This window comes from Humulus lupulus, chromosome 9 (genome assembly GCF_963169125.1).
Source record: "Humulus lupulus chromosome 9, drHumLupu1.1, whole genome shotgun sequence".
In the NCBI taxonomy this organism is placed as follows: domain Eukaryota; kingdom Viridiplantae; phylum Streptophyta; class Magnoliopsida; order Rosales; family Cannabaceae; genus Humulus; species Humulus lupulus.
Window position 1 is genome coordinate 171,234,221 of NC_084801.1, and position 13,000 is coordinate 171,247,220.

Genomic DNA, 13,000 nt, shown 5'->3' on the forward strand with positions numbered 1-13,000 from the left:
GTTTAGGAATTAATCATAAATGTTACAGAGTTGATATGACAAATGGTAAGGTCACGTGATGACCTCCCTACCAACTTCCAGGTGCCTTCTCCTATAAATATGGGGACCCTGGGAGTTGATAGGGGTTGGAAAAAATAGTATCTGAAGAGCCATATACTTTGTAAACCAAATACCCAAAATATATTAATAATATTGACTAGTGGAGTAGAAGGATTTTAACCTTTGAACCACTTAAAAAACGTGTCTTGAGTCACCTAGTTCATTCTCTAAGATTTCATATCTGTGACGGTTCTACTTTCAGTACTAGTCCATTTCTCTCATTCTCTTAATTACCTGTTGGCGAAGAACCGCGTCAACATTGATAATTGAGATTATATATTTTTTGGCAAAATAATAAAGTTATTTGGATATATTTCATTTTTCTGTAATTTTTCATTTTAATTGTACAGCGATACAATCACTATATCAGATATATATGTATATATATATATAAATATTCATTGTAGATTTGCAGGTTCATATTCATGTTTATTAATGATATACCTACACTCACATACTACACTAACATTTATATTTACTGACATAACGAATCCTACTTCAATAACATTTATATTGAATATAAAAATAAGAAATTTATGTCGATTATGATATTTATAGAAAAATATACACTATATATATTTTTGTTTGAAAAAAAAAATCATTATTACTATGTTTGATGAATATATTTGGTATATATGTTCAATATATATTTTGTATTATAACTAGAAAATGTATATTTAAAAATAAAAATATTGAAAAATATATATTTTTTAAATCTAAAAAAAAAACCAGTGTTGGACCACCGAGATAGTCATAAAAAAAAAAAAAAAAAAAAAGACATGATGAGTTTGGGGCCTACTAATTAAGTACTAACTTATGTTTATTAACGATATTATCCAAACGTACTACTAACTTTATTTTGGTTTCTTATTAGACTCTAAATTTAATCATTTTGTTCCTTAAAAAGAAAAAAGAAAAAAGAAAAAAAAATACTCCATTTCTTCACCACTTGGCTAAAAAGGATTGAAGATAATTCCAACTTATAATTTATCATATATTTCATGGAATAACAACAAAACCCCAAATAGTTTTCATGGCTTCTCTTTTGGTTAATTGCAAATCACTTTATTCTCATTTTCTTTTCTTTTGGGGAGTATAAAACAATATTATATTTGAAAAGAACATGGTTAATATATATGATTAAATTAAAAAAAAATATACACATGTGAATATCTTTTTAGAATTTGAAACTTCATGCAAATGCAACTAACCCCAAGTTGTGTATTATTATTATTATTATTATATATATATATATATATATTAGTAAGGACTGACACTTATAGGTTATAGTGTGAGGGTAATGGTATATACATATTTATATTTATATGAATGTATATACAACTGTTAAAGTAGTGTATTTTGAATCATTTGTTTATCTTGTTTCCTAGTTATGGATAACACTTAATTTTATCCATTAAAAAAAAGAAATTCGAAAAAGAAAAATTGAATAAAAACAAAGTTGGCACATTTTTCATTTAATAAGAAGTTTAAAGCAAGAAAACGATATGACATTAATAATATTAAAGAGATGTGGAAACCCACCACTACACGTATTAGTTGGAAATAATTCATTGAGTAATGTTTAAAAATTCTAATGAATAATAACAATAATTTTGCATCCATAATTAATGGAAAATATATCATATCATTTTGAATAGCAGCACCATCACCATCACCACAATACACAACAACAACCACACAAAAATAACAAACCCTAGAAGATAATTATAAGTGGAACATATATAGATTATAATATATGAATATGTATATATATATATATATATAAAACCTAGAAGAGAAAACAGTATCTAGAATTTTAAGAAGAAGTGGCTATAGTAGATTAGAGGTACCTTTCTAGAGTATAAATCAGCAAGAATGGAACCCCAACCTTCACAACCGAAGCTGAGCTGAACGATAGATGAACCAAACAGAACAAACTGAGGCCTCACTGGTCCTACCATCTCTCTCTCTCTCTCTATTCTATTCTGCTAGTTTATAAGAAGACTATATATATATATATGTGTGTTTATATATATATATATGTATATATTACAGGGGTAGATGAGCTCTTCTGTTTGGAGCCTTTGCAAGAAACCACTAGCACTACTACTACAACTCTCTCACTCAGTTGAAATTTGGAACCGAGGAAAGGGAATCTAAAGCTTTTATAAAAAGAGAATTTTATTGTTTTTAATCCAAAAAGAAAAATAAGTTACTCATTATACTTGGTGGGGTTATGGAAAGGTTTTGTAATTTGCGAAGTAAAGACTATATATACAAGTAATTGGTATAAATAGTACTATATATATGTAGGTATACCAACAACTAAATTTTGGGTGTTATTTTTATGTGTCTAGCATTATTAATATTGATATAATAAATGATTTATCTTTATCCATACAAAAAGACAATCAAATTATATTGGGAAATTTCAACTTAATGAGGGGTGTTAAGTGAACAAAAAATATTAGGTTCTTTAATCATTTCAAAAAAATGCCAAAACTTTTGACAGTACCCAAAATATTAGATTCTCCTCTCTCTCTATCTCTCTCCACTCTCTTGGTTCATCTTTCTCCCGCCCAAAACCCATTGAGAACCATCGAACCCAATCAGAGAAGCTCGTCTCGCCACCATCGAACCACCGTTTGGCCTCCGTTGACCTTCGTTGAAGCCTCCCTTTCTCCATTTCTCCATCGATCTGCCATGTACAAAGGTAAGTTCTTGACATATTTTTTATTTGATTTGTTAGTGTTAAAGTATATGATTGTTTGTGTATTTTTTTTGGTTTTGTGTATGGATTGTTGTTTGTGGTTGGGATTTTTGTATGGATTGTAGTGGGAATCGTAGAATGAATTACTGGGCATTTCTTTGGGTTTCATGAGGTTGCACGATAGGGGTTTGATGCTAGTTCGATGGGGGGGATTAGTTTAGCATTTAAGGGATCTAGGTGCATGCTCGATGGTGATTTGATACAAGCTCGATATTCATTCGATGGGGTGGCATTAAGGGGTTCCAGATGCATGGTTGATGGGGTTCGATGTATGCTCCATTTGGGTTTGATGGGGTAGGCATTTAGGGGTTCTAGGAGTGGGTTCGATGGTGATTCGATGCATGGTTCGATAGGGTGGACCTTAGGGGTTCTAGGTGCATGGTCGTTAGTGTTCAATTCATTCTCGATATAGGCTTGATAGGGTAGGCATTTAGGGGGTTCGATGCATACTCGATGGGACTTTGATGGGGGTGTTGTCTAGGTTCGATAGGGTAGGCCATTTTGGGTTATAGGATAATGCTGTAGTGGTTTGATGCAAGCTCAATAGGGGTTCGATGGATATTGTAGGCTGGTTCAACGGGGTTGTTTTTTTGATGGAAATGGCCAGTTTTCCGGTTCGATGGGTACTCGATAGGGGTTCGATGGTTGCATGTATGTTTATTGATGGATTTTTCATGTGATTCTGTTTAACTGTATTATATATATATTTTTGCAGATGTCGAAGTTTCTTTTTCCCTTGACAGATCACTTTCCCGGTCGAGTCACATATAGGGGTAATGATTATTTTAAAGCAATCAAGGACAAGTTTGAGGAGCTTGAGTTGATAGAAAGGGTGAATGAATCCCCTTTCAAACAATTTTTTGTGGCTGAGAAGTCCGACTTCTTTGCATCTCCCATACCTTAATTAATGTTGCGCAAGATCCAATGCAACAAAGGGGATGAGTTGCATTTCCATTTGGGATCTATAGCCTATAGATTTGGTAGAGGCAAGTTTGCTCTGGTTACGGGGTTGAACTTTAGTGCTGGGCCATCTGAGACTGATTTGAAGAATCACCTGACTAGTGACCACTTAATCAAGGGGTACTTTAATGATGAAGAAATGGTGAAGATAATGCATTTTGAGGCTGCTTTAAAAAACTGCACTATTGTTGAAGATGCCTACAAGTTGGGCCTATGTTTCTTTGTTGAAGGGGTTTTACTTGCACGAGAGGACAAGTTAAATGTCTGGATAGATTCGCCGAAGATGGTGGATTACACTGAGTACTTCTTTACTTACCCATGGGGGAAGGTGTCTTTTAACAAGCTTTTGGATGCATGTCAAAAAGACATGCATCATCAGAAGATGAACTATGAGAAGAAGAAGGAAGTTAAGGGGAAACAAAAAGAAGCAAAATATAGTTTGTATGTGTTATACCCAAAAATTAGAGATCAATAACGTGGCAATAAAGGTGACAAGTGGCATTGCATGATCAGTAAAAGACACATTAATAGTCAATAAATACATTGACTCCTCAAAGTTGTGATAAAGGGACCCGGTAGACTGTCGAAGAATTTGGACTGCTTGAAAGATGTCATAACCAAGCCAAGTGCACCTTGGTCCGAGGAAAGCTAAGGAAAATGCATCCTAGGAGAGCTAAGGAGAGTGCATCCTAGGAGGCTAAGGAGAATGCATCCTAGGAGGCTAAGGAGAATGCATCCTAGGAGAGCTAAGGAGAGTGCATCCTAGGAGAGCTAAGGAGAGTGCATCCGAGGAGAACTCAAGAGAGTGGTCCTAGGAGACCCCAAGAGAGTGGTCCTAGGAGACCCCATGCATCCGAGGAGAACTCAAGAAAGTGGTCCTAGGAGACCCCAAGAGAGTGGTCCTAGGAGACCCCAAGGATTTGGTCCGAGGAGAAACATGGCATGCTAGAGGAGAGTGCCATGTTAGAGGAGAGAGGTTCATGTCCTATCACCATGCATGTCCTACCACCATGCACATCCGACCAACAAATGTTTGTCCTACCACCATGCACATGTTCGACCAGCACTTGCATGGGTGGTCAGTAGGAGGTGGATCAACTAGCTAGAGGAGACTAAGTCAAGATTCCCAGAAACAACTTCAACAAGATATGCGGGAATCTCTCATTCTTCACACAAATGGGGGGTTTGTTACATTTTGAATTTTGAATGTTTCTTTGTAATTTAAATGTAATAAATATAATAAAATATCCCGATTCTAAGGGATATCAGTTGTATGAACCTAAGCCTATAAATAGAGGGCTTATGGGATTAGAAAGGGTTTCTTCTGCTTCTTCTTTCTAGAGAGAGAAATTTGGGTCTGAGTATTCTAGAGAGAGAAAGTGCTGATATTTGAGAGAATTCTTGTAATTTTGCAATCTGTACTGAAGAAACTCAGTTGGCTCAGTCCATCTGATCTTGAGTACTGATCTATAAATCACAACTCTAAGTGGATTAGGCTATTACCGACAATCGGGGCTGAACCACTATAAAAATCTTGTGTGTTCTTTATTTTCTTTATTAAAACTGTCTGTTGTCATTTACATTCTCTTGAAGGCTTGTCGTTATTGACGTTCTCACGTCCTTGGCTAAAAACGCAGTCAACAGTATGGTTATGTCCATGCACTGCAGTATTGGGAATATGAGGTCATTCAACAATTTGCATGTGAGTATGGTATTAACTATGAAAACTAGGTTCCGAGGATGCTCAGTTGGTCAAGCAATAAGGAGCGTCCTATTTTGAAGGCCGACCTTGACCCGATGTTCAAGAAGACAAGTGTAAGCTCTTTTATATTATGTCAAAATATAGTATGCTTTGGTGGTTTCAAACTAACTTAATGCTTTGTGTTTGATGCAGTTGATTGTGTTGTCCATGTTGAAGCCCCGACCTTCGGAGAAAGATTATTATAGCACTTTGACTGAGGGTGATGCTCCATTGTATCCTAGGTTGGGCCACGATGAAGAGGATGAAACTCCCACTGATTTTGAGAAGGTGGCAGAGATAGCTGCTGAGGTTGCAAATGCAGCCAATATATCTTTGAGTTTTCCCTTTCTTTCACCCACTGTATATAAGTGCAAACATCATGACCTACCTTTATGGATATTTAATTATGTCAAAAGTAATGATTTTTGTTTCTTAAAATTTAAGTTATTAAAAAAATATATGTACATGGGGGGAATCGAGCATGTATCGAGCATGCATCGAACTTACATTGAGCATGAGAACATCAAGTATCATCGAGCATACTGTTGGAAAAACATTCAGAGTATGCATGGGATTAGGCGTGGCGGGCCCATTGTGTAGAATAACAATAAAAAATTTCATCACTCATATAAACAATTTATATGAACAAGAAAACATCCAGACAGAAACGTTAACATACAATATTACTAATCATGCAGCATATATATAAATATACAATATATTTATATATAACATAAAATCACATAAATATTCAAGAACATGAACAATTACCTTTTGAAGCCTATCAAGTGTCCTTGAGTCTTTTCGTATATTTATCGATCTTCCTATCCAATGCTTTGAGTACTCAAACCACGATCTTCCGGAGTGTTCTCTACACCTCAAGATGTGTATGGGCACATAGAGAACATATGTTTGTACTTTAGGAATCACAAGTATTTCTCAACACATGAGAACTTGGATTATGGTCTGGGAATGGTTAGAATAAAGAAGAAGATGATAAACTTTTTGTCTGACAAAAAATTCTGAGAACTATTCTGAATTGTGTTTTTTTTCTATGTTTTGTATGTTGTATATCTTCTCTTTATTCTATATCATATATATATAGATAATTCTATTATCTTATTATTCCTAATAATAATAGTAATATAATAATAATATCATAATGAGGATAAGGATTGATTTAGGTAAATATCTAACTTACCAAATTTGAAAAGCTATTTTTGAATTATTAATAAATTAAATAAATTAAAATAAAAACAATATGGATACAATATCAGTGCAATGGAACACGCATGGCACAGTCTCTGGACTGTTGTCATGCGTGGACTGCTATTCCCTTTTCAGGGATTTTACATTATTCTTTTATTTATTTATTTAACTAAAATCAATCTTCCACAAAATAAGATATTTATCTTTTTAAGGAAAAGATGACAACTATATTTCAAAATTTAAATTTTAAAATTCAAAATTCATATCGATGATCATCATTATCATTATATTTTAAAATTCAATAAATAAAAAACTATTTTTGACTTACCAATTTTATTTTCTCCCACTCAAATAAAATAATTAATTTAAAAAATTGATTAATTTATTTATATATATGAATTTCAAAAATTATATATTTAAATTAATAAATCTATTTTTGAAAATTAATAATTGATTCTAAATTAATTATTCAACATCAATTATCATATAATTGTATGCTTGACCCAAAGAATAAAATTCATCTCAAATTTCCAAATTATAGTTATACCCTTGTATCAATTCTTACATTGATATGGTGTTGATAGTGTTGGCAATTGTGCCCTGAAAGGATATGTAGTAGACATTGTTTTTAAGAAAGAAATAAATAAATAAATTGAATTTGGTATGCATATATTTTATGGACTATATTATTTTGTGATAATATTAAGTAAATATCAGAAAAATTCCTATGTTCATATATGTGATCTCAACCACGTATTGGTATGGGAGGATTGTGATTGAGATAAATGAACTTGAATAGTTCGCAGTAAAATAAAGTTAAGGAATCTTTAGATTAATTACTGCAAGTACGGTCCACTAGTATTATGAATACATGTGATCTAGATCCGAATTACTAGTGTAGCAGGACACTTTAGTGGAGGTGCTTTATATATTAGAGAATATATAGAACTGGAACAGATATGTTTATTAATACTTAGTTAAATATTGTTTCGAAGTATTAACACTACTATAAAAAAAAGTCATTTGCATCAGTTTCTAACTGCCACAATTGAGTTTTTGCGTCAGTTTTATATGTGACGCCGAATCTCATGACGCAAACCAGGCTGACATTTGCGTCAGTGGGGAACTGTCACAAAACCGACATTTGTGACAGTGCCCCACTGACGCAAATGTTATATTAAAAAAAATGCTATGAACCCCGACCAGTGTTCCCAACCCCCAGCCACCCTATGCGACCCCAGCCCCCTTGTACCCAGTCCCCAGCCAGCCACCTCACCACCCCCCACGACACGTCCACGACCCTAGCCACATACATGACCCCTGCGAACCCAGTCAGAGAAAAAATCAAGAGGAGGGCTTTTAGAGTTTTGGTTTTTCAAACAATATAATCTTCAAAATCAGAAATCTATACAAAAAATAAAAAAAAACTATGAATAAGGTTCATAAACATATTATATTCATCAATTTAACCTTAGAATAAAAAAATGAAAAAAAAAACTCACCAAAATGGGTCTAGGAAGTCGGAGGCGTCGCTGGTTCTTGAGAGAAAACCTAAGTTTTGAATTTGGCAGAATGAGGGGCTCGGGGTCAATGGCTGGGATTTAATACTGGGCGCACCGTTTGCGCACATTTTTCTTAACCATTTGCGCCAGTGCCCCACTGATGCAAACACACCATTAGCGTCAGTTGCCCACTGACGCAAACGGTGCATTAACGACGTCAGTTGGCCACTGATGCAAACTTTGCCAATTAACAGCGTCAGTGTTATCACAAACGCAAATCGCCCATGCATTTGTGGCAGTGCTCAACTGCTACAAATGCTGATTCTCAGTCAACGGCGTCAGTCAACTGCGTTGACTGACGCGTTTGAATGACACAAAAGGGGTATTTTGGTGTAGTGTAATAATTAAATATATCAACGGATGATCATATACAAATAGATCTTAATCCTGAAGTTACTATGAACTCTTGTTTATGTTATATGAGTTCTTTGATTCACTCGTTAGGGTTTGTCAGAATGATCAGGCTAGAAACTTTTATTTTGGGAACTCATTAATGTAAGTGGTTGGGGACATAGTATAAAGATAAGAAATCTATACTTTCCCGTAAGAGATTGAATAATGGTTCTCTTAAGGGTTGGCTTTTGGGACTGAAAGGTTATTGAGCTCAAATTCATAATGTGGTTATGAATTAACCTTCACTAGTAAAGTCGATGGTACTTAAGGAAACAAGATATAATTTGTTATCCCCAAAAATTGGAGATCGATGACGTGGAAATAGAGGTGACAAGTGGCAGTACATGGTCCGTAAAAGACACATTAATAAGTCAATAAATATATTGGCTCTTCAGAGTTGTGATAAAGTGACTTGGCTTAGGAGTAGCTCAGTATGCCATGTTAGACCAGATATGCCATGTTAGACCAGAGATATGTCATGCTAGACCAGTGTGCCATGTTAGACCAGAAAGGTACATGACCGACCAGGAATGACTTGTCTGCCCAGGAGTGACTTTGCTGCCCAGGAGTGACTTTGCTGCCCAGGAATGACTTTGCTGCCCAGGGATGACTTTGCTGCCCAGGAATGACTTTGCTACCGATCGGTCATGCACATGTCTGACCAGCTATCCCCAAAAATTGGAGATCGATGACGTGGAAATAGAGGTGACAAGTGGCAGTACATGGTCCGTAAAAGACACATTAATAAGTCAATAAATATATTGGCTCTTCAGAGTTGTGATAAAGTGACTTGGCTTAGGAGTAGCTCACTATTCCATGTTAGACCAGATATGCCATGTTAGACCAGAGATATGTCATGCTAGACCAGTGTGCCATGTTAGACCAGAAAGGTACATGACCGACCAGGAATGACTTGTCTGCCCAGGAGTGACTTTGCTGCCCAGGAGTGACTTTGCTGCCCAGGAATGACTTTGCTGCCCAGGGATGACTTTGCTACCCAGGAATGACTTTGCTGCCGATCGGTCATGCACATGTCCGACCAGCTAGGTGCATGTCGACCAGCCAAGTGCATGTCCTACCAGCCAAGTGCATGTGCTACTAGCCAAGTGCATGACTACCCAGTCAAGTGCATGACTGCCTAGTAGAGGTATGGCCGACCAGAAGGTGATATTCATCAACCAGATAGAACAGACTACGTCAAGGTTCCCAGAAACGGCTTCAACAAGAATCGGTCTTGGCATACGCGGGAATCTCTCATTCTTCCCACAAATTGGGTGTTCTGTTACATTTTGAATATTTTTGTAATTTAAATATAATAAATATAATGAAATATCTCGATTCCAGGGGAGAACAGATGTATGATCCTAAGCCTATAAATATATGGCTTATGGGATTAGAAAGGGACTTTTGGGGGAAAGTTTCGGTCTGAATTTTCTAGAGAGAGAAAATGCTTGTATCTGAAAGAATTCTTATATTCTTGTAATCTGTACTGAAGAAACTCAGTTGACTCAGTTCATCTGATCTTGAGTACAGATCTATAATCACAACTCTAAGTGGATTAGGCTATTACCAACATATTGGGGCTGAATCACTATAAAAATTGCGTGTGTTATTTACTTTATGTTCAAAATTGTCTGTGTCGTTTAATTTCTCTTGAAGGCTTTATCATTTTTTACGTTCTCACGTCGTTGGCCAAAAACGCGGTCAACATAATTAAAAGGGTAAAACGATAATTTTATTCCCGGTTAATTATGAACCATTATTAGATGGTTAATTTGTATGTAATGATTATATCAATGAATGCTTTATTGTTATAAAGGACTCAGTAAATGAAATGTCTATAATTACAAGAGTGCAATCTCATATTTATAGTGGAGTAATCATGAGATTAATAAATTAAGATTATTTAATTAAAGAGTTTAATTACTAATCACAAATTTATTGGAGCTTGGAATTATAGGTCCATATGTCCCCACAGCGGCTCTATCAACACTATTCAAGGCAAGAGTTGATATAAAGGGTAAAATGGTAAAAAGACATATTTAAGAAGAATTTTGTTCTTTGGGCCAAATATGTAATTATGTGATAATAGTGATTAATTAATTCATTAATTACATATTAGTTGTAATTATCAAAATTAATTAATAATTAATTATTGTATAATTTGCGAAATTATATAAATAATTAATTTATTATAATTTTCGAAATTATAATAAAATGAATATTAAAATTTTGAAATTAATATTTAATTAAAATTTATTTTATTTAGTTAGTAGAATTAATTAAATATCTTTATTTGAGTGGAGATAATAATCTGACAAGTTCAAATTTGATTTGAATTTAAAAAGATTAATATTTATTCAAATAAGTAATTATATGTGATAATTAGTTAAAAAGATAATAGATTCAAATTTAAATTAATTATCAAGTTGTTGGATTTTATCTAATAAGGTAGTTTGAATAAGTAATTAAATAATTGTGGAAAAATCACATTCCCTTATTTTATAGGGTGCTGCACGACACACACAGTCCTTGGACTGTGTGGCGTGCAGCTATAGAAATCAGGAAATGGATTTTTCACTTTTAGTTATTTAATTTATTAATTAATTAATGAAAAATTCAAAAAGACAGTTTTGATATTGTCATTAATAAGATAATAAATTAATTAAAAGATAAATTATAATTGGTTACATACTTATTTTTTAAATTTAAATATTTTCTATATAAGTTAGACTTATAAAAAAATAACAGATATACTCAATACTCAATTATTCGCTCTAAGAAAAGAATGATACTTATCTCAGCCCTATTCTCTTTATCTCATGTGTTGAGTACATCAAGTTGAATCAGAAATATACCATTCTTTATTCTCTAAGTGCCCACACACTTCTTGATGTGTAGAGAATGCTGTGGAAGATCTTGGTGTGAGTACGTGGGAGCAGCTTGGATAGGAAAATCGTTTATTTTATGAAAAGATATCAAGGACACTTGATAGGCATCAAGATGTATGTTCTTTATTCTTTTCTTGTTTATGATTAATGTATGTATATTAATGGATCCGCATATTTAAAAGTAGTTTAAATATGTTACAAAATTTTTGTTGTACACTGGGCCAACCCATCACACAATTCCGCTGCGTATTAGGAAACTTGTTCCTAACAGATAGAGCCACCATGGGGACCTATGGACCTATAATATCAAGCTCCAATAAATATTAGATTATTAATCAAAGCTCTTTGATTAAATAATCATATTTATTAATCTCATGATTACTCCACTATAAATATGAGATTGAACTCTTGATAATTATAAACATATATTTACTGAGTACTTTATTAAAGAATAAATTGTCATTTGATATAATCATTACATACAACATTAATCCTCTATTAATGGTTCATAATTAAAAGGGAATAAAATTACCGTTTTACCTTTTTAGTTATATCTTGTTCCTAGAGTACCATTGACTTTACTAGTGAATGTTGTATCACAACAAGTTTGCCACGTGAGTGCTCATAACCTTTTTAGTTCCAAAAGTCAACCCAATAGGGTACCAATATTCAATCTATAAGAAGGTATAGATTCCATATCTATTAAACTATGTCCCCAGCCATATATATCATTGAGTCCCCAAAACAATTGTTCTTAGCCTGATTATTTTGACAAACCTTAACACATGAATCAAATGATCATATGACATATATAGGAGTTCATAGCAACCTCAAGATTAAGATTATTGTGTATATGATCATCGTTTGATGTGTTTGATTAATACTATGAAATGGTGTTTAAATAAGTATTAACAAATCACATCTGGTCCAGTTCTATATATCACTATATACAAAGTACCTTCACTAAAGTGTCCTACTACACTAGCGACTCGGATCTAGGTCACTTGCATTAATAATACTAGCGAACCGTGCTATCAGTAATTAATCTAAAGATTCTATAACTTTATTTTACTGCGAACTGTTTTAAGTTTATTATCTTAATCTCAATCTTCTCATACCAATATGAGATTAAGACCACATAGATAAACTTTGGAATTTTATGATATTTACTTAATATTATCAACATAATATCGAACATAGTTTATATATATGATAATTCAATTCAACTATTTATTTCATTTAAAACCTTTTTCAACTACAATTGCTTTAAGGGCACTATTCCCCACACATACATCGAGCATGAAAATCATTAATGACAGTTAGTACTAAAAATCCAAGCGTCGAGTAGCCGTCAAGCATGCATCGAGTTTTATTC

General features: G+C 33.7%; 1 protein-coding gene and 1 long non-coding RNA gene across 4 annotated transcripts in view; one reads left to right on the plus strand and one right to left on the minus strand.

Moving 5' to 3' along the window:
• The window catches only part of LOC133801092 (GDSL esterase/lipase CPRD49-like), a 30,608-nt gene extending 28,361 nt beyond the window's left edge, over positions 1–2,247 (minus strand). The window contains exon 1 of one of the 3 annotated variants that reach the window (XM_062239236.1): positions 1,950–2,247. In XM_062239236.1, coding sequence (XP_062095220.1) covers positions 1,950–2,060 — 111 coding nt within the window. In that variant the 5' untranslated portion in view covers positions 2,061–2,247. The remainder of the gene's footprint in view (positions 1–1,949) is intronic. The other 2 variants (XM_062239235.1, XM_062239237.1) reach the window with 2 other exon arrangements.
• Positions 2,248–2,459: 212 nt separating this feature from the next.
• Positions 2,460–5,361, plus strand: LOC133801093 (uncharacterized). Its single transcript, XR_009876728.1, has 2 exons — positions 2,460–2,812; positions 3,613–5,361. It is a non-coding gene; the product is annotated as an uncharacterized LOC133801093 (long non-coding RNA).
• Positions 5,362–13,000: the final 7,639 nt, after the last annotated feature.